The sequence below is a fragment of the Polypterus senegalus genome, chromosome 16 (genome assembly GCF_016835505.1).
Source record: "Polypterus senegalus isolate Bchr_013 chromosome 16, ASM1683550v1, whole genome shotgun sequence".
Lineage (NCBI taxonomy): Eukaryota > Metazoa > Chordata > Cladistia > Polypteriformes > Polypteridae > Polypterus > Polypterus senegalus.
The window spans coordinates 91,655,587-91,680,783 of record NC_053169.1 but is presented as its reverse complement, the minus strand read 5'-3'; the positions used below and the strand labels follow the sequence as shown (position 1 = coordinate 91,680,783).

General features: G+C 42.8%; 1 protein-coding gene across 1 annotated transcript in view; it reads right to left on the bottom strand.

Moving 5' to 3' along the window:
* The window catches only part of akt3a (v-akt murine thymoma viral oncogene homolog 3a), a 400,245-nt gene that overhangs the window by 40,894 nt on the left and 334,154 nt on the right, over positions 1–25,197 (bottom strand). The window contains exons 5-7 of the mRNA XM_039738729.1: positions 22,723–22,867; positions 8,313–8,444; positions 2,229–2,294 (exon numbers count right to left, since the gene is read on the bottom strand). Of these exons, the coding sequence (XP_039594663.1) occupies positions 2,229–2,294; positions 8,313–8,444; positions 22,723–22,867 (343 nt within the window). The remainder of the gene's footprint in view (positions 1–2,228; positions 2,295–8,312; positions 8,445–22,722; positions 22,868–25,197) is intronic.

Genomic DNA, 25,197 nt, shown 5'->3' with positions numbered 1-25,197 from the left:
ATTGTGTATCGGAATATTGTTATCTCAGTAAGGAATGCTGCAGATGGCTGCTGTGATAAGGACAAGGTGTCAGGCAGAAGCCAGAAGATGGGCTTTAAAGACGGCTTGTGTGCAGCAGGAAGAGCAAATCACGAGGGACAGAATGGAGAGCCGGGATAATCTGTGGTTGTCCAAAGTCACAGGCCTGATCTAAGAGCGCTTTCAATAAGTAACTGACTGCATATACAGACAGTCTGTGTGAAGGGCCATCAGAGAGTCCACTGTCATGAAGAAGGAGGAGGAGGAGGAGGACAAGGAGGAGGACACAGACACAGTGATAGTGTGTGTGGTCACCATTGGTTCTGGGCAAAGCATCCTCTTAATATACAGAATTGATCATCAGGAAGAGACAGCTGATGTGAGTAAGAAGAGAACACAGAGACATGAGGACAGGATGGCTAGCTAGGAGTCCAGACAGAGCTGCTTTCAAGCAGGTAAGATAAAGAAGAATAGTTGGAGAGCACGACATATGACCTGGAAAACGGTTTAAGTCATCCGCTGCTAAATGAATTAACTAACTACCAGGATGAGCTCCTCTGCCAGGCCCAAGAAATTGGAGAGCTGTGGAGGATGAGATGCACTACGATAGAGCTGTCGCTGACAAGGACTTCCAATAGTTCAACATAGTGTGACGGTGCTCAATTAAGGAGTACGCCTTCTCTGTGAAGAAATCCAGACGCATTGTTTAATATCGCATTGGCCAAAATTGAACACGAAAATCTATACAAGAAAAATGTTATGGGTTGTGTCTCTCTGTCATGTGATTACTCGTGAACCACTGGGCCAGATCCTTGGTCTTGATCTGAAGCTGATGACGTGGTACATGCTGGTGAAGTTTGCAGCAAACTCCACAAAGGTTTCAGGGTTTCTGTCTTTCTTGTAGCAAAACACTTAAAGAGTCTGACATGGTGTGACACATACATACACACACGTATATATATATATGTATATATATAGCCAGTCATTTTCCAACCCGCTATATCCTAACACAGGGTCACAGGGGTCCTGCTGGAGCCAATCCCAGCCAGCACAGGGCGCAAGGCAGGAACAAACCCCAGGCAGGGTGCCAACCCATCACAGGGCACACACACCAGGGACAATTTAGGATCGCCAATCCACCTAACCGGCATGTCTTTGGACTGTGGGAGGAAACCCACGAAGTCAGGGGATGAACATGGAAACTCCCTTCAGGGAGGACTTGGGAAGTGAACCCGGGTCTCCTTACTGTGAGGCAGCAGCGCTACCCACTGTGCCGCCATGCTGCTCCTGTATATATAGTGTTTTATATATTACAAATATGATATGTAGTACCTGCCAAATGATACAAAGAGTACACAACACATGTTTTGCCCTAATTGGGGCTCATCAGGAGTATGCACTTCTGCTTTCCCTTGCGTTTCCCTGTCATGTGAGCGAACCAGCCGCCGCGGCAGAACATCAGCGTAGTCTTTGACGGGCACAATACGTCAAGCCACAGAAATGAGGGTCTGTCCAACCACAAAAGGTAACCACCCAAATATCATATTGTGATCAGATCTAAACATGCATGCATCTATACAGCTATGTGTGTATGTATATATTTTAGAATCGCACCTGCGTGTGTTTTTAACTACAGTACATATCTAACACATCTCTCTCTCTATTATATATATATATATATATATATATATATATATATATATATATATATATACACACACACACACACACACACATATATGTGTTAGACATGTACTGTAGTTAAAAACACACACCATTGTAAAATGAATATGTAAATCCAAAGCGCGCACTCTGCTGTGTTGTCACGTCTTTACTACCGACTGCTGTTCTGAAAGCAGAGAGTTAAGCCTGTCAAATGGAAGTCGATGCTGAGATCTTCCTAAAAGTAAGAAGTGTTAACTTGGAGAGGCAGAGGAGGCTGCGTGAGCGAGCTTTTAACTGCCATCTAATTGTTTTGCTGAAACAGGTATGTGTGTTTAGTCTTACACCGCAGCATCTGGAGTGTCATTACAAGTACTTCTCTGTGGTGACTTTTTAACAGATGTAGAGCTACATTTGAGCCGTTTATTTATAACAGTTTAATTCACTAAATTCTAATTAGTCTCTTGGGGTACTATATACATACAATCAAAACCTCAAGTGCTTTCACTTTAACACATTTGAAGAAATTTGCGTCCAACGTTACTCACAGTTAAAAAAGGATGCCTCGTGTTTTTCAGTACTCTGCTTTCTGTTAACGTGTGGGCCACTTCATCCTGATAGGCAGGTCAAGAAACAGAAGAAAAACAGTCATTAAGTTTCACATCTTCATCACTGCACATTATTAAACAAAGAGCAGTTTTCTAATTTGCTTATAAAGAACAAAGTCTTATCGTTCTACAACATTTGTTGGTGGCAAAGCAGTTCAGCAAAATAAAAATGTTTTTTTCTTTATACCGTATACCTTATTTGACTATGATATCTCCACAAAAGTCGTCTTAATCAAACAATGGATTTTACTTTTGGTTAACAGTCCTGCCTTTCCACTGTCCTCCCCACCGAGTCTCAAGCCGCTGCTCCCATGAATTGCCCTCAGCTCACAGTTTCGAGTTGTGCCGCGTGCTGGCGGATGTGCACACCTGTATGGCTGCAGACCACAAGCTCCCTGCTAAGGCGAAGTGCTGCTGATGAGCTGCCCAGGGGGCTCCAGAGCGTGTAAGCAACTGACTTGTTTCAATTTCACTTTCGACGTATGCTAGGAGAGATGAGCCGTTTACAGGACAGCGCAATACCATAACGGCCACTTGTCTGTGTGTTAAATTAAAGGCGTGAACGCCAGCCCTACCTATCAGACAGACAGATCTTTATTTGTCCGCGCTGGGGGAGCTGGCTTATTACAGACGTCCTTTAAATAAAAATAAATAAATAGATGGACAAATAGATAGATAGATAGATACACATACACTCTAAGGCAGGGATCTCCAACTCTGGTCCTGGAGGGCCGCACTTGCTGCAGGTTTTCATTCTCACCCTTTTCTTAACTAGTGACCTGGTTTTGCTGCTAATAAACGTCTTTTCCATTCATTTTAATGGACTTATTTTTAAGATTAATTTGTTCCCCTGAATTTCTTCATCATTCCTCTGAATTCCTTCATTTCTTTCCTTAAATGGCACCCAAACAGAAATTAAATGTGAAGCGAGTGAGCCAACAGAAGACCAACTAAGTCAGAGCCTCAAATTCCAACCAATTGCTTCATGAGGCGCTGATTCTCGTCGTTTATTAAATCCATTCTTTAACTCCATGGCCTGTTGCTGCTCTCATTGTGCAATAGCAGACATTTCTGAAATTGTTGAGCACCTTTAAAATGTTTTGGGGACCCGAGCAGATCAGCATTCCCGAGTCTTCACTTTTCTTTATTTTCAGACTAGCTGTCCCCCGTGGCTCTGCCCGCGTAGAAGTTAAACAGGACAGTCAGGAGGGCCCTGCCCGGCTCCCCACTCCTGACGTCACACTTCACCCTCCACTCGGCCCACAGCCTCTGTCTCGGATTAGCGTCAATCTATCACTCCTGCAAGAGAACTATGAGTCTTAGCGTGATGAGAGAAGTCGCAAAATCAACCCGGAATGTTCAAGCAAATTCTAGAAAACAACCCGATCTAAATCCATTAAGTAGTTCTCTTGTGAAAAGAGGACAGACAGACGTTGGATTTTATATATAGATACTGTTTGATGGACACCATTTGCTGGTCCTGTTTTGGCTCATTTTGTATCTCATTGTTGTTTGGCTGCTAATTAAGGAAAAAGAAACAATTAAGGGGTCCGAGTCTTCAAGAGCAAGTCAATTAAAATGAATTCACAAGAAGTTAATTAGCAGCAAAAACACTGATTAAGAAAAGGGTGAGAATGAAAACCAGCAGCCACTGGGGTCCTCCAGGACCGGAGTTTAAATACCCTCCTCTATGGTCTGAACACATACCAGAATGAATAAAAAGGAAGACATTTTAAAAAGGAAAAGAAAAACTTGTGACTTGGCAGACGCAGTCACAGGATAACAACACCACCTGAGAATCTGTGGATTAACTGATGACCTGAATGAGGACGCTACCAGCTATTGCTTTCTCAATATTAACATTTAGATCTGACGGGCTTCACTGTTTCCTTTAGTTTAAAAATTTCACAAGCGTTTACTTTGTAAATTCAAGGATATTATTGTACATAACAATAGAAAGATGGCAGTTTTACTTTTAAAGAGAGCTGAAATAAAAACAGTGAGAGTCCAACAATCCAGAAGCTGCCTGCCAGATGTCACACACATTATCAGCACTTAGCTCATGAATTGTCAGAAAGGTAGGATAACGTAGGACTTCAATGGAAACTTAAGCAAACTCACAATTTAAAAACACAAAAATATTACAAATGAGATAATCCTTTATTTATTTAAGACAGGGGTCTCCTTCTCCCGTGCTGGAGCGCTACTGTGGCTGCAGGGTTTTCATTCTAACCTTTCCCTTAATTAGTGATCAGTTTTTGCTGCCAGTTAACTCCTTTGCCCTTCATTTTAATTGACTTGTCCTCTGTACCGCTTCAAGTGAGCCAACAGCTAAGATGGGGCCTCGAAGTCCTAACAATTAGAAGTCAGTCCTTCTCGTTAGTTAAACCTGTTATTTAATCTCATGGCTTGTTGCTGCTCTCATTCTGACACATTTCGAAGAGCAGATCGACATGCCTGAGACCTTCACCTTTACTATTTTTTAGATATGGCATGATGGACACAGGTTACAGGTCAACTGTTGGCTCATTTTGTATCTTATTGTTGTTTGGCTTCTAATTACTGAAAAAAGAAATAATTAAGGGGGCCGAGTCTTAAATAGCAAGTCAATTAAAATTAAGGCAAAAGACGTTAATCAGCAGGGAAAAAAAAAAAGAGTCGCTAATTAAGAAAAACGGTTTGAATGAAAAACCTGCAGCCACAGTAGCCCTTTAGGATCGGAGCTCGAGACCCTGATTTAAAGCCATGTCACATCACATGACGTGTACAGCAATATTCTGTCTGATTTATATGTTTAATAAATCAGACTGTTCAGCTGCATGAATAAAAGGTAAAGTACCACTTCAAGTTAGCTGAAACAGCTCAAAAGTTGATAGAAATCTACGTTTTGTACCTAATAATAACAACAGACTTCCAATACAAGTGCGGCGAGCGCCCTCTTCTACGCGGTGGTGTGCTGGGGAGGCAGCATAAAGAAGAGGGACTCCTCACGCCTGGACAAACTGGTGAAGGAAGGCAGGCTCTATTGTAGGCATGGAGCTGGACAGTTTGACATCCATGGCAGAGCGACGGGCGCTGAGCAGACTCCTGTCATGGAGAATCCACTGCATCCACTGAACAGGATCATCTCCAGACAGAGGAGCAGCTTCAGAGACAGACTGCTGTCACCGTCCTGCTCCACTAACAGACTGAGGAGACCCACACTATGAGACTCTTCAATTCCACCCGGGGGGTAAACGTTAACATTATACAAAGTTATTGTCTGTTATACCTTCATTGTTATCACTCTTTAATTTAATATTGTTTTTTATTAGTATGCTGCTGCTGGAGGATGTGAATTTCCTCTAGGGATTAATAAAGTGTCTATCTATTATATACAGTAATCCCTCACTATATCACGCTTCGACTTTCACGGCTTCACTCTATCGCGGATTTTATATGAAAGCATAACTAAATATATAATGCGGATTTTTCACTGCTTCACGGGTTCTGCGGACAATGGGTCTTTTAATTTATGGTACACGCTTCCTCAGTTGGTTTGCCCAGTTGATTTCATACAAGGGACGCTATTGGCGGATGGCTGAGAAGCTGACTAATCAGTTAAGTTCCTGTGTGCTGAATGCGGTGTTAACCAGGAAGTCTCGTCTCGCTCATTCAGCATCAACGTGTTTCGCTGTGTAAAGAGTTAACTTTTGTGTTTATCTGTGCGTACTCAAGCCCTTCATTATGGCTCCAAAACATCTGCTCCTGCTACTGCTTCAGGGGCCGTGCCCAAGCGCCAACAGAAGATGTTAACAATTGCCGTAAAGGTAAAAGTTTTGGATATGCTGAAGGAAGGGAAAAGCTACACCGCTGTAGGACACCATTACAGCATCAATGAGGCTACGATTCTTTTTATTTAAAAAGTAGGAAAGAAATATAAGATCTACGGCCGCATTGTCCTTTTAACCAGGGTGCAAAACGAGTTGTAAGTGGATGTAATAAGGCGTCGCCTGGATGGAATCTGCTTTAGGGATTTGGATTGAAGAAGAACAACGGCGGTGCCACACAGTCGCCTAATGTGGCTTCTTTAGAAGAGCTGTAACGCTCTCCTTTGTTGTGCAGTAAAATTAAACTCATTCTTATCGGACAAGTCATCGTGTCATTGTTGGTGAGTAACCATAATTAATTTTCTACTTACAGTACTTAGTACACGTACATATGTTTAGTGTCACTGTACACACATTTACTGTATACTATTTTTCTTGCGTTGTACGTATTTATTGCTGGTGGCCTGTCTATTGTAATGGCTGCAACGTGATATCGGAGACACTCGATATCTTTATATACAGTTAAACCTAAATATTATTTTAAACAGTGTTTATATCCATAATTTCAATGAATCTTACCTAATATCTAAGAGAATATAAAGGGATTATACTGTATAACTGTGCGGAGAATATTTATAAAAAGTGTGGGAGAGTTTATAAAGGCTTAAAATATATCAAAATAACCATACAGACATATGGTTTCTACTTCGCGGATTTTCATCTATCGCAGGGGGGTCTGGAACACAACCCCTGCGATCGAGGAGGGATTACTGTAGTGCCTTTCATATCTATCTATCATATAGTGTTTTCCGTATCTATCTAATATTTGTATGCAAAATTTGGTTGACCGAAGTGAAAGCGTACTCAGATTATCGTGTTTCTACACACACACACACACAATTCTAAAATTGTTTTTTTGGAGTCGGGGTGATCTACGAGGTGTGGCAGAAAAGTAATGAGACTGGCAACACTGCAAGAGATCTGGCAACGCTGCGCTGTTGTCCTTGACAGAGCACGTGTATCAGTACCCTCCCATAGCTCAGTGCGAGTTTCAACTCCTTCCGTTAACTACGTGATTTTTGTGACTGCTATTAGCGAAATTGTGTTTTTGGTTGTGCGTCACGCAAAATGGAACAGCGGAATTTGGAGCAACGTTGTGCCATTAAATTTTGTGTTAAGCTTGGAGAATCGGCAAGTGTGACATTTGAAAAGTTAAAACAGGCCTATGGGGAACATTCTTTATCCCGAGCTCAAGTTTTTCAGGGAGGCCTTCAACTTCGAAAACCAATGAAAACATCGAACGTGTGAACACTCTTGTGAGATCAGGCCGTCGTTTAACATTAAGAATGTTGAGTGAACACTTTAATTTGAACAGAATTACCGCTCATCAAATTTTGACTGAACATTTGCACATGCGAAAGGTCTTTGCCAAAATGGTGCCGAAAAACCTCACAATTGAGCAGAAGGACAATCGAAAAAACGCATTCCTGTGGTTCCCCAGCCCCCTTATTCACCTGACCTCAGTCCGTGTGACTTTGTCCTTTTCCTAAACTGAAAAATGTCCTCAAAGGACGTCATTTCGGGACTTTAGAAAACATCCAAAAGAGTGTAACGGACATGCCGAAGACCATACCGGTTGAAGACTTCCAGCTGCTACCAACAGTGGGAACAACGTCTCCATCGGTGTGTAGCTGCCCAAGGGAACTACTTTGAAGGGGACAACATCGATGTTTGAAAAAAATAAAAACTTTGGTAAATAAAAAATCAGTCTCGTTACTTTTCTGCCACACCTCGTAAAACGCTGAGATTCATCAAAATCAAATTTTTGGACGATTCCAATACTTTCACTATACTTCGTTTACAAGAAAGTAAAAAAAAATAAAATAGAATGCAGGAATGAAGTCTGTCAATTGTGAAACAATTCAAAACAAAGAGGACAAGCTGCAGCTGCACACGTTGCGTTCTTACTCACGTTTAACGGCTCACACTAGCAATGCTCGAGATGAGGCCTACGAGACTGGTGGACAGGGCGGGTCCAAGAGCAGCTCCGCCAAGTGTGGGCCATCTGTCTCCATATCACCCGTCAAAGTGCCGATTCACATCCCATTCATAATATCAATTAAACGTTTTCTGAGACATCTACAAATCGTCTATTACGGACTTAAGCGACCTCAACTTACACCTTTAAATAAAAGCTAACACAGCAGACACTTACCTTTGCAATAATGACTTCTTTTTTGAGGATTTTCATTGCGTAGTATTTGCCGCTTGCTTTTTCCCTTACCAAAATGACTTTACCAAAAGTGCCTTTTCCAAGAAGTTTTAAATAGTCAAAGTCATTCATTGTCTGTTTGGGAAAGAAATAAGGAAACAAATATGAAAAATATTTTAGATATGCACACTTTAACCATCACTGCAAAGTATTGTCCAATTTAACACTACAGTAATAAAGTTTAGAAGCGATGGCTGTCATCATTTACAATCAACCAGCATAATATGACAAAGCTTCAAGAAGGAGACCGCTACTGTAGGCAGGAAGCCAAGGGGTCTCATTAGATGACTTCACAGTTGTGGCCTCCACTTACTGTACATCACCTTACCGAGTCAGAGGTGGTCAGCAGCCCCCAGTGAAGGACAGGTGCGTAGTCTGACATACCCAGCCGCTCCGACGAGTCCACGACGTGCCCTCAAACAGGGTCAGCTTTGTCTTTAGTCCGTGGTGGTGGCTTATGTGTGCAGGTGAAGCAACAACCAGTGAGCACCCACCCAGAAGTACAATTCAGAAAATCTGGGGCTTCACGGATAAAATGGAGCCTGTCTGTCTGATGTCTCATGTTTCATGTAACACATTTTGACTGTATTTGGGTCTTTAGCCCCCTTTTATGAACAGTGAACAATGAACAGTGACAAACTGAGTGTGTGTTCAAATATCTGCACGTTGTCTTTCACATACAACTTTTGAGACTGTTGTTGTGGGTCAGATCAGCGGTCGGGTGGTCACCTCAATTCCACTGACACCACTGGTGCCCGTTAACCCTTTGTACAGCACCAGCTCCATCAGGCAGCACTCTATCGGCTGTCACAGAAAGAGGCGGGCGCTGTGATATTCTGGAAATGTCGAACTGTGCTGGACGGCCGTCACACACATCCAGCCATCTTCAGTCATCCAAACTGACGAGGTCAGAAATGGCAGTCGCTAAGTCTGACATACCAGAAGTTGTGTAGTGTGGCTTCGACGTAACGTGACATTGTCATCAGTGCAACGTTGATTTGTAAAGAAAACTTTAACTTGATGACAAAATGCCCAGAAAATAGGATTTATTTGAAGCTGAAGTCTGTTACTCGAAAAATGCCGAGAAATAAAGGTTTAAATCTTTTTAGTGTTAGACAAGTTATTCTCGAGGTTACAAGACACATCTTGGTTCTGTGTATGCGATAATGATAGGAATCAAGGACATGACAAAACAAAACCGTCTTTCTACACAAATACGCAAGCACAGACAACCAGACAGGAATACGCAGAAAGCAAGGCCAGAATGGATTGGAATGAAGGGAAAAAAAATGAAATCTGACAAAAATGGCAGTCTGGTTGCCTTTAGTCCCGAGACAATTCGCATTTGGACAATTTGGGCGCTGACCTAGAGATACGATGATGACAACAAAAATAATTTATTTCATGCGCAGCCCACAATCACACAAGGAGTGTCGCAATGGGCTCTAGCAGATGCCCAACCTTCCCCTTAAAAACAAAGAAAACGGCAGCAAAGTAAAAATTCTAGAAAAATTCCACTCTGTGACCAAACTGAACCTTAAAGTAAAGGGATTTAAAACAATGAAACCCTCCGGAGTGTCCAAGTCCGGTCCTGTTGGGCTGCAGTGGCTGCAGGTTTTCATTCTAACCATCTTCTTCATTAGTCAGCTGTTTTTGCTGCCCATTAACTTGTTTTGCCTTCGTTTTAATTGGCATGACTCAGACCCACCTTAGTTGTTTCTTTTTCCTTAATGAGCAGCCAAACGATAATGAGTCACAAAACAACACCAGCTCACCTGAAAATAAAGAAAGGTGAAGGTCTCGGTCACGTTGGTCTGCTCAGGTCACCAAAACATCTTGATGGTGGTGTTAGAAAAAAACAGAATGAGAGCAGCAACAAGTCCTGATAGTCAATAACGGCTTTAATTAAGAGCAAGAATCGGCTTCTCATTAAGAAACTGGTTGGAGTTTGAAATCCCAGTTTAGCCGGTCATCTGTTGGCTTGTTTCACATCTCAGTTCTGTTTGGCTGCCATTTAATGAAGAAATGAATCAATTCAGGGGACTGAATCCTTAAAAACAGGGCAATTAAAATGAAGGGAAAAGGAGTTAATTAGCAGTGAAAACTGATTAGGAAAAGAGTTAGAATGAAAACCTGCAGCCACTGCGGCCCACCAGGCCCGGAGTGCGGCACCCCTCCTCTATGCCAACTTCGTTTCAAGTTCACGTTCAAGTCTTAACTTCAGTCTCATTATGAGGGCGGCTCTTTGGAGTAGTGTAGCACGTAACATGTCATTCTTCCAAAATCTCCTCATGACTTGTTCATTTTAAATACAGATATCTATTCTGTTTTGCTGTGTTTTTCATGTATTTTAATAATTTTCTGTTAGTGCATTATATGTGTGAAAAAAAAAAAAAAAAAACCAAGAACAAATTGAAATATATGGCCAGATTGTTAATATTTTGAATTGTCTGAATGATGGCGGCTGTGCTTCAAACCATTGAGCAGATGTAGCGGTGCCAGGCCGGAGCTGCCTGAGGAGTTTGACTCTTACTGAGCACAGACCAGCACTGGAGATGTTTGTGTGGGCGGTGAAGCTGTTCGACTCAATCCATGCATTTATTAAATAATAAACTGGGCTTCACTTTGTTACTGCTTTTCTGGTGGAAAAATTCAGCGCAACAAAGCTCAGGTGGCACAAACAGCCGGCTGTCCACTCCGCTCTCGTCTCCGAGTCCAGGCAGTGGAGGGGTGTTGCAGGATGGGGGTCCTTTTATTCAAATGGGCTCCTTATGTTCTTCTTCTTATTATTCGAGTGGTATTCATTTTCACCAGTGTGGCACCATCTGTTTAAAAAGGTCAATTCCAGTGTGCGTGGCCTCGTTAGGCTTTAGTGGATCACATGACCTCGGATCGTGAAAGGATGGATGGAAATTTTTTTGTAAACAAATTTTTATTAATTTGTAATAAAAAAAAAAATGAGAAAGAGGCAAAATCACAAAGTCTTGAGTCCATAACCTGCCCCACTCCACTTAGAAATGGCTGAAATAAAAACACGAGACGTTCGGGCACTAAAGTGAAATAAACATTTTTTAAGAGGCGCAATTCCCGTTTCTAAGCACAATACATGAGAAATGAATACAAAGGGCTGAAAGTTCTGAAAGTATTAAACTTATAAAATAAATTCCTCCAGGCATTTATAATCGTTTTGGTTTTTCCAGCGAGATGCTAGGAGACTCTAAGCAGCTGAAGAACGCGCTGAAATCGCTTTATTAATGGATGAGCAGGACTGCAATGAAAAGTCAAAACAGGCTGTGGAGAACAAGGGATATAAATATCTACGACAAGCAAAAGGGCAGAACTGCAGCACAAGGAGAAGAAAGAAAACGGAGCATAAACTGCACAGCCGGGAAGGGGCTGCACCCGTTAGATGGCATTTTAAGGGAGTCGCGGAGACAAAGATCGCCAGTCCTGTCCACTTAATTCTTCTAAAATAACATCGAGTCGAGTTTTGAAGGTCCACCTACTGTCCACCACACTACTTAGTCACTTACTCCAGGTGTCTGTGGTTCTGTGTAAAGAAAAACTTCCTAATGTTTGTGCGAAATTTACAATTAACAAGGTCCCAACTGTGTCCCCGACTTCTCAATGAACTCATTTTAAAATACAAGTCTCGATCCACTGCACTAATTCCCTTCATAACTTGAAACACTTCATTCAGGTCTCCTCTTAATCTTCTTTAGCTCAGCTCTTTTAATCTGTCCTCCTAATTCACCCCCTGATCCTGGACTCAGCCTAGTCGTGGACCTTTTCTAGTGCTGCTGTGTCCTTTTTGTAGCCTGGAGACCCAAACGACACCCAGTACTCCAGAGGAGGACTCACCAGTGTGTTATAAAGCTGGAGCAGAACCTCCTGTGACTTGTACTCCACACGTCAAGGCGCTATATGACCTGGCATCCTGTTAGCCTTCTTCATGTCTTCTGAACAGTCCACTGCGACTCCTAAATCCTTCTCATGAGATGGACCTCCCATTGTGTATTCATACCTCATATTTGTACTTCCAACGTGTAATTGTTTACATGTACTGACATTAGATTTCATCTGCCAAAAATCTGCCCAAGTCCCTCTGTGATGATTCGACAGATTCTCGATTATCTGCCAGTCCACCTATCTTGGTATCCGCTGCAAACTTCACCAGCTTGTTGTCATTTATATTCCTGTCTAAATCGTGTACAGACATTAGAAACACTGACCCCTCCTGGACACCACTCTTAACTTCAGCCAGTTCATAGTCATTTCTGCAATTCCAGAATGTGATCAGGCAGCTCTTTCGTGTCTTAGACTCTGAGGCCAGTATAGAGTTGTAATCTGTAGCAGTTTAAATCATTTTTAATAATCTACTGTAGATATATGTAATATACTATTAAAAAACGTGTCGACTTAGGTTTATGATGCCTTCACCCATCCATTATCCAGCCCGCTATATCCTAACTACAGGGTCACGGGGGTCTGCATGAGCCAATCCCAGCCAACAGAGGGCGCAAGGCAGGAAACAAACCCCGGGCAGGGTGCCAGCCCACCACAGGGCACACACACCAGGGACAATTTAGGATCGCCAGTGCACCTCACCTGCATGTCTTTGGACTGTGGGAGGAAACCGACGCAGAAACGGGGAGAACATGCAAACTCCACGCAGGGAGGACCCGGGAAGCGAACCCGAGTCTCCTTACTGCGAGGCAGCAGCGCTACCCACTGTGCCACCGTGCTTCCCTTATGATGCCTTGTGCTATTTTATTTTCTTGAACTTGTCATGAGCCACCTATAGTGTATTTGTTCAGTTTCATGAATGATTGAATAATTAGTTTAAATAAATATTCCACTTTAGTAAAAACGCTTTCAAGTTTGTTCGATGAGGTATTAACATTTCAGATTATCATTTATGGTAGAACGGTAAAGGAGTGTTTGCAGAGTAATGTCATCAAAAGCTTTTCCTCGCAAAGAAAAGGCCTTCAGAGGGGCTGTTGCTACTATGGACCTTTTTCACTAACTGGCTACACACACTATGTGGCTACGTAGTCTGCTGAGAATAAAAGTCGTCAGTTAAGGTTGTGTCACATTACGCGACTTTTCCAGTGACTTTCAGGCATAGCCATCACTTACATAATCTTATCGAGTCGGAGATAACTGGAGGTGTCCACTAGTCATCTAGTCTGAAATTCCCAGCGACTCCCTCTTAACAAGCCTGTGACTCGCCTCGACAAAATCAAACCGGTAGTAAAGAGAACGGCAGTCGGGTTTGTGAAGCTCAGCAAAAGGGAAAGATGAATTTGAAAACACAAACTGATTTATGAAGACGGTGAGGGCTGTGCCATGTTGGAAATGAACAAACAGGCTACACTGTCGACATACCGTATACACTGCACTCGCATATAAGTCAGGTCTTGAAGCCCAAATACCGATCATAAAATCAGACCCCAACTTATACGCCCGTTCAAAAATACGACACTTCATTTTATTTTTTTTTTACTTCTTCTTGCCCCCTCCAATCTCACATCAGTTTCTCAGACGCATTGAACTTTGTTGCAGCAGTGCAGTTACCGATTTCTTTCGCCATTTCAATGACTTTTAATTTTAAACCAGCTTCATATTTCTTCTGGTTGAACGCTCCATCATAGATAAGGGATGCTCTTATGATAAAGGTGTATGAGGGTGTGAGATACAAAAATCACCAAACAGTGCAAACATCGCTTCAGAATGGTTTGGGTATTACCATGTGGGCACAATACAGAGAGATAGGTTATACGCTGATACAGCACATTGATGCACCGACATAGGAAAAAAAGGCCGTGTGCTCCGTGGTTACTGTCTCAGGTGGGCGTTAGCACATCGTAATCTCTTAGATCAGGGGTCCTCAATCACGGTCCTGGAGAGCCGCAGTGGCTGCAGGTTTTTGTTCTGACCTGGTTGCTTAATTAGAAAGCAATTCTTGCCAATAAAGAACTAACAAGCTATGAAATTAAATGAACTCTGCTATGTCAGGTCATTCTCATATCCTAGATTTTCTTTCCCTTTCTATCATGCAAATGATTTGAAGGCTAAAATGGACGAGTAGTTCTCAGTCCTTCACTTTTTTCTCTTCATTTTTCTTCCAAGTATTTAATTAAACCCAATAGTGCAGATAAATACACACAGGTGTAAATGTAAATAAGCTAAATGGAGAAATGCTGCTCTCTCTTGTCATTTGCATGTTATTGATAATAAGGAGCAATTCAAATAGCTGTTTAAGACAAAATTAAGCAATAAGGGCTCAAAATCACTAAAGTGAAGCAGAAGTGTTACTTTAGCAAGAAGTGCTTTTTATTAAGCAACTGGGTTGGAGCAAAAACCTGCAGCCACTGCGGCTCTCCAGGACCGGGATTGAGGACCCCTGTCTTGGACCAATAGCGGGAGTTTTCCACATTCGACATTATAAAAAATCGGAAATTATACGGTAAAATCAAGTCCCGACTTATCTACGGGAGAACTTAACCGCGAGTATATACGGTAGTTCTACTTTGTGATAATCAAACTTAACAAGCGGGTGCACAGGTACATTTATTTGTTGAATCAGCAGCGCCTAGCAGGTTGTGGGAATTCCGTCATTAAGTATTTTGATCCGAAGTCTAAAAGTAAACACAGCAAGGGAGAGACATTCACGAAACGTTCAGAAGGTAACTGTAGACATGGCTGGCACAAAGAGTGCAGGCTTCTTCTTCATCATTTTCCACTATGGATGCACACCATGCATTGAAACGCCAAAACAAAAACTACACTGAAATACAAAATAAAAACTCGTGGAGTGACGTCACCAATACTAAAATCTCACACCGAAATGGCCTCAAATTTAATTAAACAGAACGGAAAACAAAAAGACAACTAAAAATACAACAGAAACAAAAACACATTCTTCACAAAATTGAACTAAGATAACATTGCATGGAGGCCAGTTTGTCTTTAGAGCTGGAGTTCTTAAAACGTTTAATCCAAGGACTGAAATAAGAAAAAAAGAAAACGGGTACCACAGTGGGACCCAAGAGCGGGACTTGTGTCACAATGACAAATGATGATGTGACAAATGATGACGGCCGTGTAACACAAAACTGTAAATATCTCCGTTTCCTTCCAGGCACATTTCTCACATCAGTTTTAATAAAAGAGAAGCTGAAAAGCAAATGTATTGTTAATCAAACTATAATCATCAATCCAAATGGGGAATTGATGCCTGAGGCGTATCACTGTCAGCGTATGGTAGTGTGAGTTTTAGCAAAAGCAAGAGAAATAAATTCTTGGGGAGTGGCGAGAGAATGTAATGATTTTTTTAAAGGATTACATGAATAATCCCTTAATTTAGACACCTAACTCATAGTAACAGATGAGAAGTCAAAAATAATTAAGAAATGCAGGTCACTTATCGTGCCTTATGTAACATTACTTTAATAAAAAATAGGCTCGTCCATTAAAAACGCTGTAACGGTGTTCAGTTGCATCAGCCTGGCAATGAGTCACCAACATTATCAGCTGGCAAAGGAGCGGCGTCAGCGTCAGCTGCAGGGGAGTCTATGAAGAGAGAAAGTCGTGTGAAATTCCCAGTAGGACGGCAACAGGGAGACGTCCTTGTGAGGACAGCGAGCTCCCTGAAAGAGGAGCAAGTGCTACAAAACAGTCTGCGTATAGCTCAGCATATCTCGGCTTTCAATTAAACATTCAATAAACGGAGTAAAAAAAAAAAAAAAAAAGAGCTAAATTCTACCTAAAAAATGTATTTTAGGTGCTACGATAAATGCTGCCCAATTTGAAACGTCGTGTCGACAGCATTACGAGAAGGAATCCTTCCTTCGCTGGCCAGCCTTTACGACGTTAAACTTAAAGCACAATCGGTTACAGATTTCCAGTGGATCCCGCGTGTGCTGCGACTCTGGAGACGTGTCGAGCCACCGACCAGTTACCCACAACGCGGCCGCGGCACTAAACGGGGGAGACACAACAATTCATTGAATTGCTCAATAAACACCTTAATTATAAAACTTAGAGCAACTCCCTCTTAAAACCCACTTGTCCCCAGTGCTTTTCCCATTCCTAGAAACATTTCCTGCACTCATCTTTTGTTTGCCACTTCTACAGGTTCCTGGCGTTTTATTCCCGGATTTCTTCAGAAGGCAGCAAATCTTCTTCCCTTCAGTCTCAGTTTTAATTTTGGGAAGAAAAAAAAGAAGTCACAGGGGATGTGATATGGCAAATACACTCGGGGTGCAAAGCACGTTGGTTTTGGTCAATAACTGCTTGACAGCGCGGTACGTGCGGGTGTGCCGTCATGGTGCAGCTTTTCCAGTGCCAGTTCTTCCTGATGCTGTCCTGTAGACGCCTCAGCACTTCAGTGTAATGTCCTCGAGGAACAAACTCTTAATGAACAAGTCTGTCAAGTGTCGTAAAAATGCGATGATCAGCGTCACGCTCGATACGACCTGAAGGGCTTTTTCATGCGCACGACTGTAGAATAAATGGCAGAAATACGCACTCCCATCAACTCACACAATGCCACTGGTTAAGTAGGCATGCAACACGTGGCAGCCCTGCACCCTACTCCCACGCTACTGACCAATCTTTACCTGCTTGGGCCTCACACGTAATCGACATTTCACACTAACCCCGCATTGCCTTCACCTCCTTTCTCATTTGTGCCTCTGGCTCGTCGTTCGTGTCACGTCTGATTGTGTCACTGCCTGTGAGATAGGAGGTGGCGTCGTGGGGCATATTCATTGTGTTTTCGTGCCACAGGAATAAAGGCTTTCTGTGATGTGTCAATGACGTTGATTTGCATGCTACCGCAATGGACAGCACGCCGAATGGAGGGCGCTGTATCACAGAACTCACACTTGGATAGCTAATTTTATATTGTGGCCCACCACAAACGTGACCCGGAGTTTGAAGAACATGGAAGGAGACAAATTGGGGGGGGAGCTGCAAACACCCCCAGACAACCATCAAGCAAAAGGGTGTTAAACACTGCGCCACCGGGCCTGCCTCGTTTGCCCTAGTGTTGATGTTAACTGACGGGACGGCTAACACAGTCAGACAAACGCGAAGACCCCCAAGTAACACGTTATTTAAAGTCTAACACGCTGATTACTACAAATTGAAACAGCTGCTTAAATTGTTTAACATTAGGCACACTCGGGAGACTTTCCAAATGTACTTAGGAATCGCAGCAATGACTAAAGGATACCCTTAAGCTACTAACCACGGGTGGTTTTTTGTTTTTTTTGTTATAATATATATATATATATATATATATATATATATATATATATAACATTCATATGCACATACATACCCATGCATACAGACACCACAATTTTAGATTTGTCCCAAAAGAAAGCCGGTTTAATTAGATGATGAAACTGTAAACTGCGCTGACACCTACTCTCTCGGCCTCATCGTGGATCCATTTGCCACAGCTGTATTTTTAGCATATGGTGCACTTTTAATTTTAATATTCATACTTCATGTTTTTATTACTGGAACAGATGGTGATTTATGTTTACTGAAGTAATATTTTACATGGATGTTTGCAATATTGGAACTTTGCTTCCTCTCCAGGTTACTCTTGTAAATGAGATGCTGCATCTTAATTAGCTTTTTTTTTTTTTTAACTGTAAATAAATATTCTAGAAACTAGAGAGAACAATAAGCAATGTGTTTGAAACTCTAATCATTAAAGTTTCTGTCTGCTTCCTCAAAAGCCACGGCACTACCCAAGTCTCCTGGACTATTTGCGTGTGTCCACGTCGCTCTCTCGTAACGCTAATGACGTCTCCATTCCCAGTGGATTACACTCAGGTTGCCATATTGCAGCTTTCCTGGTCATGCGATATTCACATTTGGCAGGAGGCCACTTCTGCTCTCCAGTGAGAATAAAATCTCCTCTAGAACAGGAGTGCCTTTTGGCCTGACCGGAGAAATAAATGAAATCTACAACTTCGTTTTGACATTCAGGTCGTGACACGTAACCCACGCAAGGGCAAAGCACTTCTGCAGCTGCCTGGCAAGCGGCCACGTCTCTGTGTGAATGTGAGGGAGCAGCATGGCAAACGTAATGAGACGGGACAAGTGGGCACACCAAACTCCGATCCAGACCAGCGCTACAATGATGGACAGATGAACGGATGTTAGGTGTGCAAAAGATAGCAAACCACATCTACAGAGGAAGTGTGTGTTTGTCTTCACTGATTAACAATTTGGTCGTTGGTGGTCTGTCTGTTCAGGACCCCGAGTTAAGCAGTACTGTGATAAGAGCGAGCAGCATTTAAAACAAATACACTGCAGAAACCGAGCCGATTACATCTGGACGAGCACCCTGGTCAAAAGAGCAGGCACTTCTGTCACGGCAGAGCATCTGATCTCATCATCACAGTCATGATTAGCTCCAAGTGCTGCTGATGGTTGGCTGTAAATTGGAGATGCAATCGTCTCGTACTTATATGGTGACCTTAAGGACCAGGGCTTGATTCCTTTCTTAATAAAAATAAAAAAAAAATATTTATGGAAAAAAAATGCAAAATCCTACTGTAAACTGAACAGGTTTGGTCACACAAACGATAAGGAAAGGAGAAGGAAAGTGGCAGTGAGCTGCTTCCCCTTTCAGCTGCTCCCGTTAGGGGCCACCACAGTGGATCATCTTCTTTATCTTTCTGTCCTCGTCATCTTGTTCTGTCACACCCGTCACCTGCATGTCCTCTCTCACCACATCCATAAAACTTCTCTTAGGCCTTCCTCTCCTCCTCTTACCCGTCAGCTCTATCCTTAGCACCCTTCTCCCAATATACCCCTCATCTCTCCCCTGCACATGTCCAAACCAACGCAATCTCGCCTCTCTGACTTTGTCTCCCAACTGTCCAACCTGAGCTGACCCTCTAATGTCCTCGTTTCTAATTCTGTCCATCCTTTTCATGCAGATCTTCGCATCTTTAACTGCCACCTCCAGCTCTGTCTCCTGCTTCCTGGTCAGTGCCAGCGTCTCCAGCCCATATAACACAGCTGGTCTCACTAACATGTGGACTTTTATACCAGTGCCACGAGAAGTACTGAGCACCAGACACATCCAGAATTATGACAAGTATTTCACTTAGGGCTCATTTATACTTCACGCTCAGAACGCGTACACGCCCGGATCATGGCTGTCACGCATTCCCAGTGTTCATTTGACGCGTCCTCTGAGCAGGTCCTCAGAAATGAAAGCGACGCGTGCGCAAGTTGCAGTACCAGCAAAAAGTCCGGGGGCTCAGTGTGCTAAAAGTTGGAATGTGACGTCAGAGTCTCTGGTTACCATCTACATGTGACAGAAAGCTTTGTGGATCCTACGAGATCGATGTGCGTACTTCGATGTTTGATGAACGGTTCAATGTGGCGAAGCAAAATGCTGACATACGGATGCACTTGTGGTGCTTTTATATTCAAGCGTCGCACATTCCCGATCGTAATGACAATATACATTTTAAAAGTCTCGCATACCATCTTCTGTGCCGTCTTTTTTTTCTAGGACTTCCTCCAGTCCTGACAGCAAACAGCAATAGACTGCCGCACTGAGCACATGAAATGCATGATATTCCAACTCGCTGCACATTTACAATCCTTAGATTTATACTTGATATCACTTTCACGATGAAATGCATTAAAGTATGCATGTTACATTTTACAGATAAATTGGTAATTTCGTTTAAATAATGAACACTGTTAATCATTACACACATGGGGGTGACATGGTGGCGGAGCGTTAGCGCTGCTGTCTTGCAGGGAGTCACGTCGCTGATATTCCCAGCCTGCAGTTTGCATGTTTTCCTGCTGGGTTTCCATGGTGTGCTCCGATTTCCTTTCAAAGATATGCAGATTTGGTGCCACTGAGATGACGCTAGTGTGTATGTGTCTGCTTGTATTCATCTTGTGATGAGCTGATGCCCGTCCAGGGATTGTTTCTGCCTCGTGCCCAATGCTTGCTGGAATGGACACATCCCTGGATTGATGGATTTATCCATTAAACATCCTTTTCAGAGATATTGTGGTCAGGTGTCATCGGAATTTAACGGCTGTTCCAGTCAATTCACAACACAGCGAAGCCGAACCTGTTCTTACCGTGATGATATCTCGCACTGCCACCTGCTGGATTCCTCCAGATTTACGTAAAGTACGCACTCAAGTATAAACAGTACAACGCTTGTGTAGCAGGAGTGTCCGCTGCAGCATGCGTCGCATCACGTGAAGTATAACCCCGGCCTTACAAGATGCAGGTTTCACAAAAATGACTCAATTCACTTTAAAAGCGGCCTTTCGGAGTAAGTTTTATGACTTTATAAAGTAAATTAAGAACACGTCAGCACAGAGTAACGCTCAGGAGCGCCGGGCTCATGTGCCGCTGTTCGCTTTTGTTTGATGTGGAGGCTCTGCAGCTAATTAGAGTTCAATTTTCTTAAAACATGAAATTTTTCAAAATACTTAATCTTAATCTTAAATTACAATTGCTGGCTGCGTCCGATGCTTTGCCACGTGCAAGAAACACCAAATCATTATCATCTTTAGGCAATGCAGGCGTGTAATGGAAGCACTGAGCACACGTTCAGTCCCGGTGGCGTAAAGCGTCACTGAGCCATCTTTTTATACTTTTCCTCGTAAGTTAAGTTGCTTTCATTTTTTACTTTACAAACATGAACACCACGTCAGTAATTTGCTTCAATTTCAAGAAACGGGAAGAGTGAGGTGCTGTGACTGAGGTTCGCACATGAAGATGTTACCGGCCTCAGGCCTAGGGGAACCCAGGCCAGGCACAAGCCACTGCTGCTACAGGGCGCAGCCACAGCGATGTGGTGACAGAGCATAAAAGAAGCAGGCAGCAGCCACGAGTCTCAGACCAGACTTCTCTGTTCTCCTTTATTCTCATTTACCCAGAAATATAGAAATGTTTCAATCTCTGCATAGATCAACATGACGATCAGTTAAACAAGGGTGCCTGCCAATTTCCTCTGCAGAACAATAGCATAAAAACATTTATTGTCGTTCAACAATGGTATTGTTAGCTATCAAGAAGTACCTGATTACAAACCAATGTTCCCAGAACTCGTTCATTTTCAAAGGAAGCAGGCAGTTCTGTGTGTGTGGATGAGATACGAATCAAAGCAGGCGACTCTTTTGCAAGACAGGTAAAGATTTATGTCCTGTAGATTAGCCATCAACAACAACCTCTAGCAGAATTTTCCAGGAATTTTGCCTTTACTTTAAAACACTGGTTTATAGTCCATTAGAGTGATGCAGGGCAGCCACAGGGACGAGCGCAGGACGGGAGGGAGAGAGCCGCAGAGCCTCGCTATTCTGGTAAGGTACAGGACGGTACTTAAATACCTTGTGCAGTGATGAATGAATAAATAACACCATTACTACTGTAATGAAAACATCAAGAATATCAAGAGCGGCGCACTGAGTAAAGACACACACGTGTAACGTCCATGTTTCATAGTTTGGCTGTCAGGTACAGCCGTCAAACAAACAAAAAAATAATATATATTTAAAAAGCAGACAAGCCAAAGTAACTGCTCTCAACGTAAGATTGAAACGGTAAAGTAATCCACAACGGAAGTGGCAAGGAATCGGTGCTCTGGTTTGGGAGAGGTGATGGTTTTCAATGAAAAGCAGAAAAACACAATGAAAATGGAGCTGTCCTGATAAATGTCCTTGAAAGAGGAGTCTGTTAAATGGGAACAAAATCAGTCCTTTGTGTCTTGTGGAGAGACAGACAGACAGACAGACGTGGCTATCACAGTAGGTGGTATTCTCATTATATGTGAACGTACCTACAAACAACATTGCATTACACCAAAACACCCCGGCTAGCTTCATTTTAGGGTCTTCCTACTTTCTTTATCGAGGTCTACTGGACTTTTCTTAAAGCTGAATATCTCAAACTGGACCCACAGGCCCCCTTGTGGTCTAGAAGGTTTCTCTTTTGTGTAATCAGTTCCACTAACTTTCTCGCCGCTCTTCTAGTCCGCACTAGGCCAGCTGTATTTGTTTTGCTGACACTGGACCCCCCAGTCTCCCTCTTGTCTAACAGGTTGCCTATAAGCCACGGCTCTCTAGCTCAATCAGTTGCAGTAACTTCCTCACGTGTCCTTTGTCTGTCCTGCCTTCTTGGCCAAGCCATATGAAGGATGGACAGTCCACTGGTGAAGACGTTCAGACTATTTAGGGTCCTTCCAATTATTATTAGGGGTTACCATTAAAATAGCAACACTTGGCAACCCTCCCTCCAAGCAGTGAGCACAACAATTGGCGCGTCAGCTCCTTAACTTACCTTTCTTTTATGGTGGCTCGTGGAAGTGTCCATCTCTTCTTCACCTATATTGTCTATCTGAGAGGTGGGACTACAACTCATGCGTTCCTCCTCTTGCCTCTGAAGCCTGTCGGCTACTGCTTGAATTGCTTCTGTCCACTCCTCCCTGGAAAATATGAAATGAAAAAAGTAATCCTTTAAAAGTGAGGAAGGCTCATTAGTAGGTTGGTTACTTCAACATCACACAGGCAATTAAAGAGGCGTCATTTCCTAATAACTAGTTAGTGCCTAATAAATCAGCACTTCCTCGAATACTGGCATAAACATTAAATACACATGTTACGGCTGGAGAACGATTTCACTTTTTATTGCGATCAGATGCTTAATTTCATGTGATTAGTCCTGACAGCAGGCCTATTTAAACACATTACCTTTGGTTCCTCAGAAATGTCCTGCAGTCGTCTGTGAATGTCACCGATTCAAAACTTCTCAGTTGCTCAAAGACTTGTGATTTTCATACGAATCCTGTATACAAGTAAGAAGTGTCACGCTTCGCTATCTGAATGAAGTCTCACAGCCCTGTGTCCTCAAGTGTACTCCGAGTCTGACGTGACCCGTTTTGTGACGGCAGCAGTTCACATGTTAAGAGTTTGTGTCAATTATAAACACAGGCCGAGCTGTAAATTCACTGATTGTAGTCTGCTGTCTAATGTTTCAGTTTTTAACAATGGCATGTTCTGTTCTGTTCTTAAGTCTAAGAAGCAAATAGTTCAGTTTTTCAGCTCCAGGTTTACAAATATCAATCATTGTGTCCTGACTTTGAACGCAAAAGCAACCACCATAAACTTTGTCTTTCTCAGCCATCATTAATGCAAGTGCTCAGATCAGCGTTTCTCAACCACTGGGTGGGCCTCGGGTTCCTGTTGTTGTGTATATGAGTTGGTCACATCGATGGTATTGAGCGAAATTTATCACCGTGTGCATCTTGTTTGTCCATTCATGGTTGATTCACCAAGGCGGATAACCTCCATCCCCTAACATTAGCATTCATTTTACCGAGGAGGAAGCCCCCAAGCGCTTACATTCATGCTTGATTCATCCTCAGTAACATTCAAATTTAAATTGTTTTAAAACTAGTTTTGTAAAACATAACTTGCTTGTATGGAATGTTATTTGATTTTAATAAATTCAGTAATATTTAAATAAATAAATAAAAAGGTAAAACTGAGTTATAAGATGATAAAGCAAGGCTGGTGAGAAAGACCAGGGCTGTGGAGTCGGTAGATAAATGCTCCGACTCCGACTCCTCAGTTTCTAAATCTTCCGACTTCGACTCCGACTCCTCTGTATGTATATACTATGCTAATGTATTTTCTACATCCATTGAAGGAAAGGAAGGCAACATACATGTCATTTCACCACAGAACTACTGGCTAGGAAGTCAACACTCTACTATAATGCCAGATTAAAGACAAACACAATTGACTGGCGGCCGTAGATTGTGGGTGTCCACATGGATGGGCAGATCCAGCTTGCCGAAAATCTCGACCACCGCCCCCATCAAAAGTAATGTGATGCCTCTGTCTGCTGCAGTGGCCGTCTTCTCTGTCAGCCAGCCTGCCGGAAGTTTAGTGCATTGTGTCACTCACCGGCCAGCTGATCAGCAGAACGAGCCTCTGCTGGAGACAGGTAGAGATCTGTGTTCTCGGCTCCTCGCCCCTTCACTAGCGCATAGCGAAGGGGAGCCGACAGAGCTGAGAACACACCAGATGATTTTTCAGGCATTTGACGCGTGATGACTGAATGGCCGAAAAATCGGCAGTGCATCTGTAAATGTATGGGGGGCTTTAGGCTAGGGTCACAGTTCCCTGTAACAGTGGAATACGACACAATGGAAAGCGGTGCCGCACCTTACCTGTGCATTACATCCCATATAGTGACGCACACAGTCAATGAAAAGCATGCTTCATGGTTACTTGACATGTTCGTTTTGTGGTAACATTATGCGAAGCATGCATTGGGCTTTATTCTTACAGCAGAGAAGTAGTTCATTATGACTGTTTGTGAATTGGGACATTTCAACTTACTTTTTTAATTCCCATTTAAATTTAGTAGGAGTCGGAGTCGGTTAACTTTTTGCCGACTCCGACTCCAGGTATCCAAAATTGTCTCCGACTCCGACTCCTCGACTCCGACTCTACAGCTCTGAGAAAGACCACACGCTAAATACAATTAATCTTCTTAAATAATACGCTACCGCGGCTCTACGTTTGTCTGTCCAGGATTTTAAATCACCTGAAGCTCGCAAATTGTTTGACCGATTGACCTGAAATTTGGTACACGTATACTACGTGACGTCTACTATCCACTTTCAGGGTTATGATTGACCTCCAAGGTTATTCCTTTTTTTATTTTTATTTTGTGTTATTGTAGAATCAACTCTCAGCGGTGGCCAGCAGGTCGGGCGTGTGTTTTGCGAATGTGTACGGGCGTCGT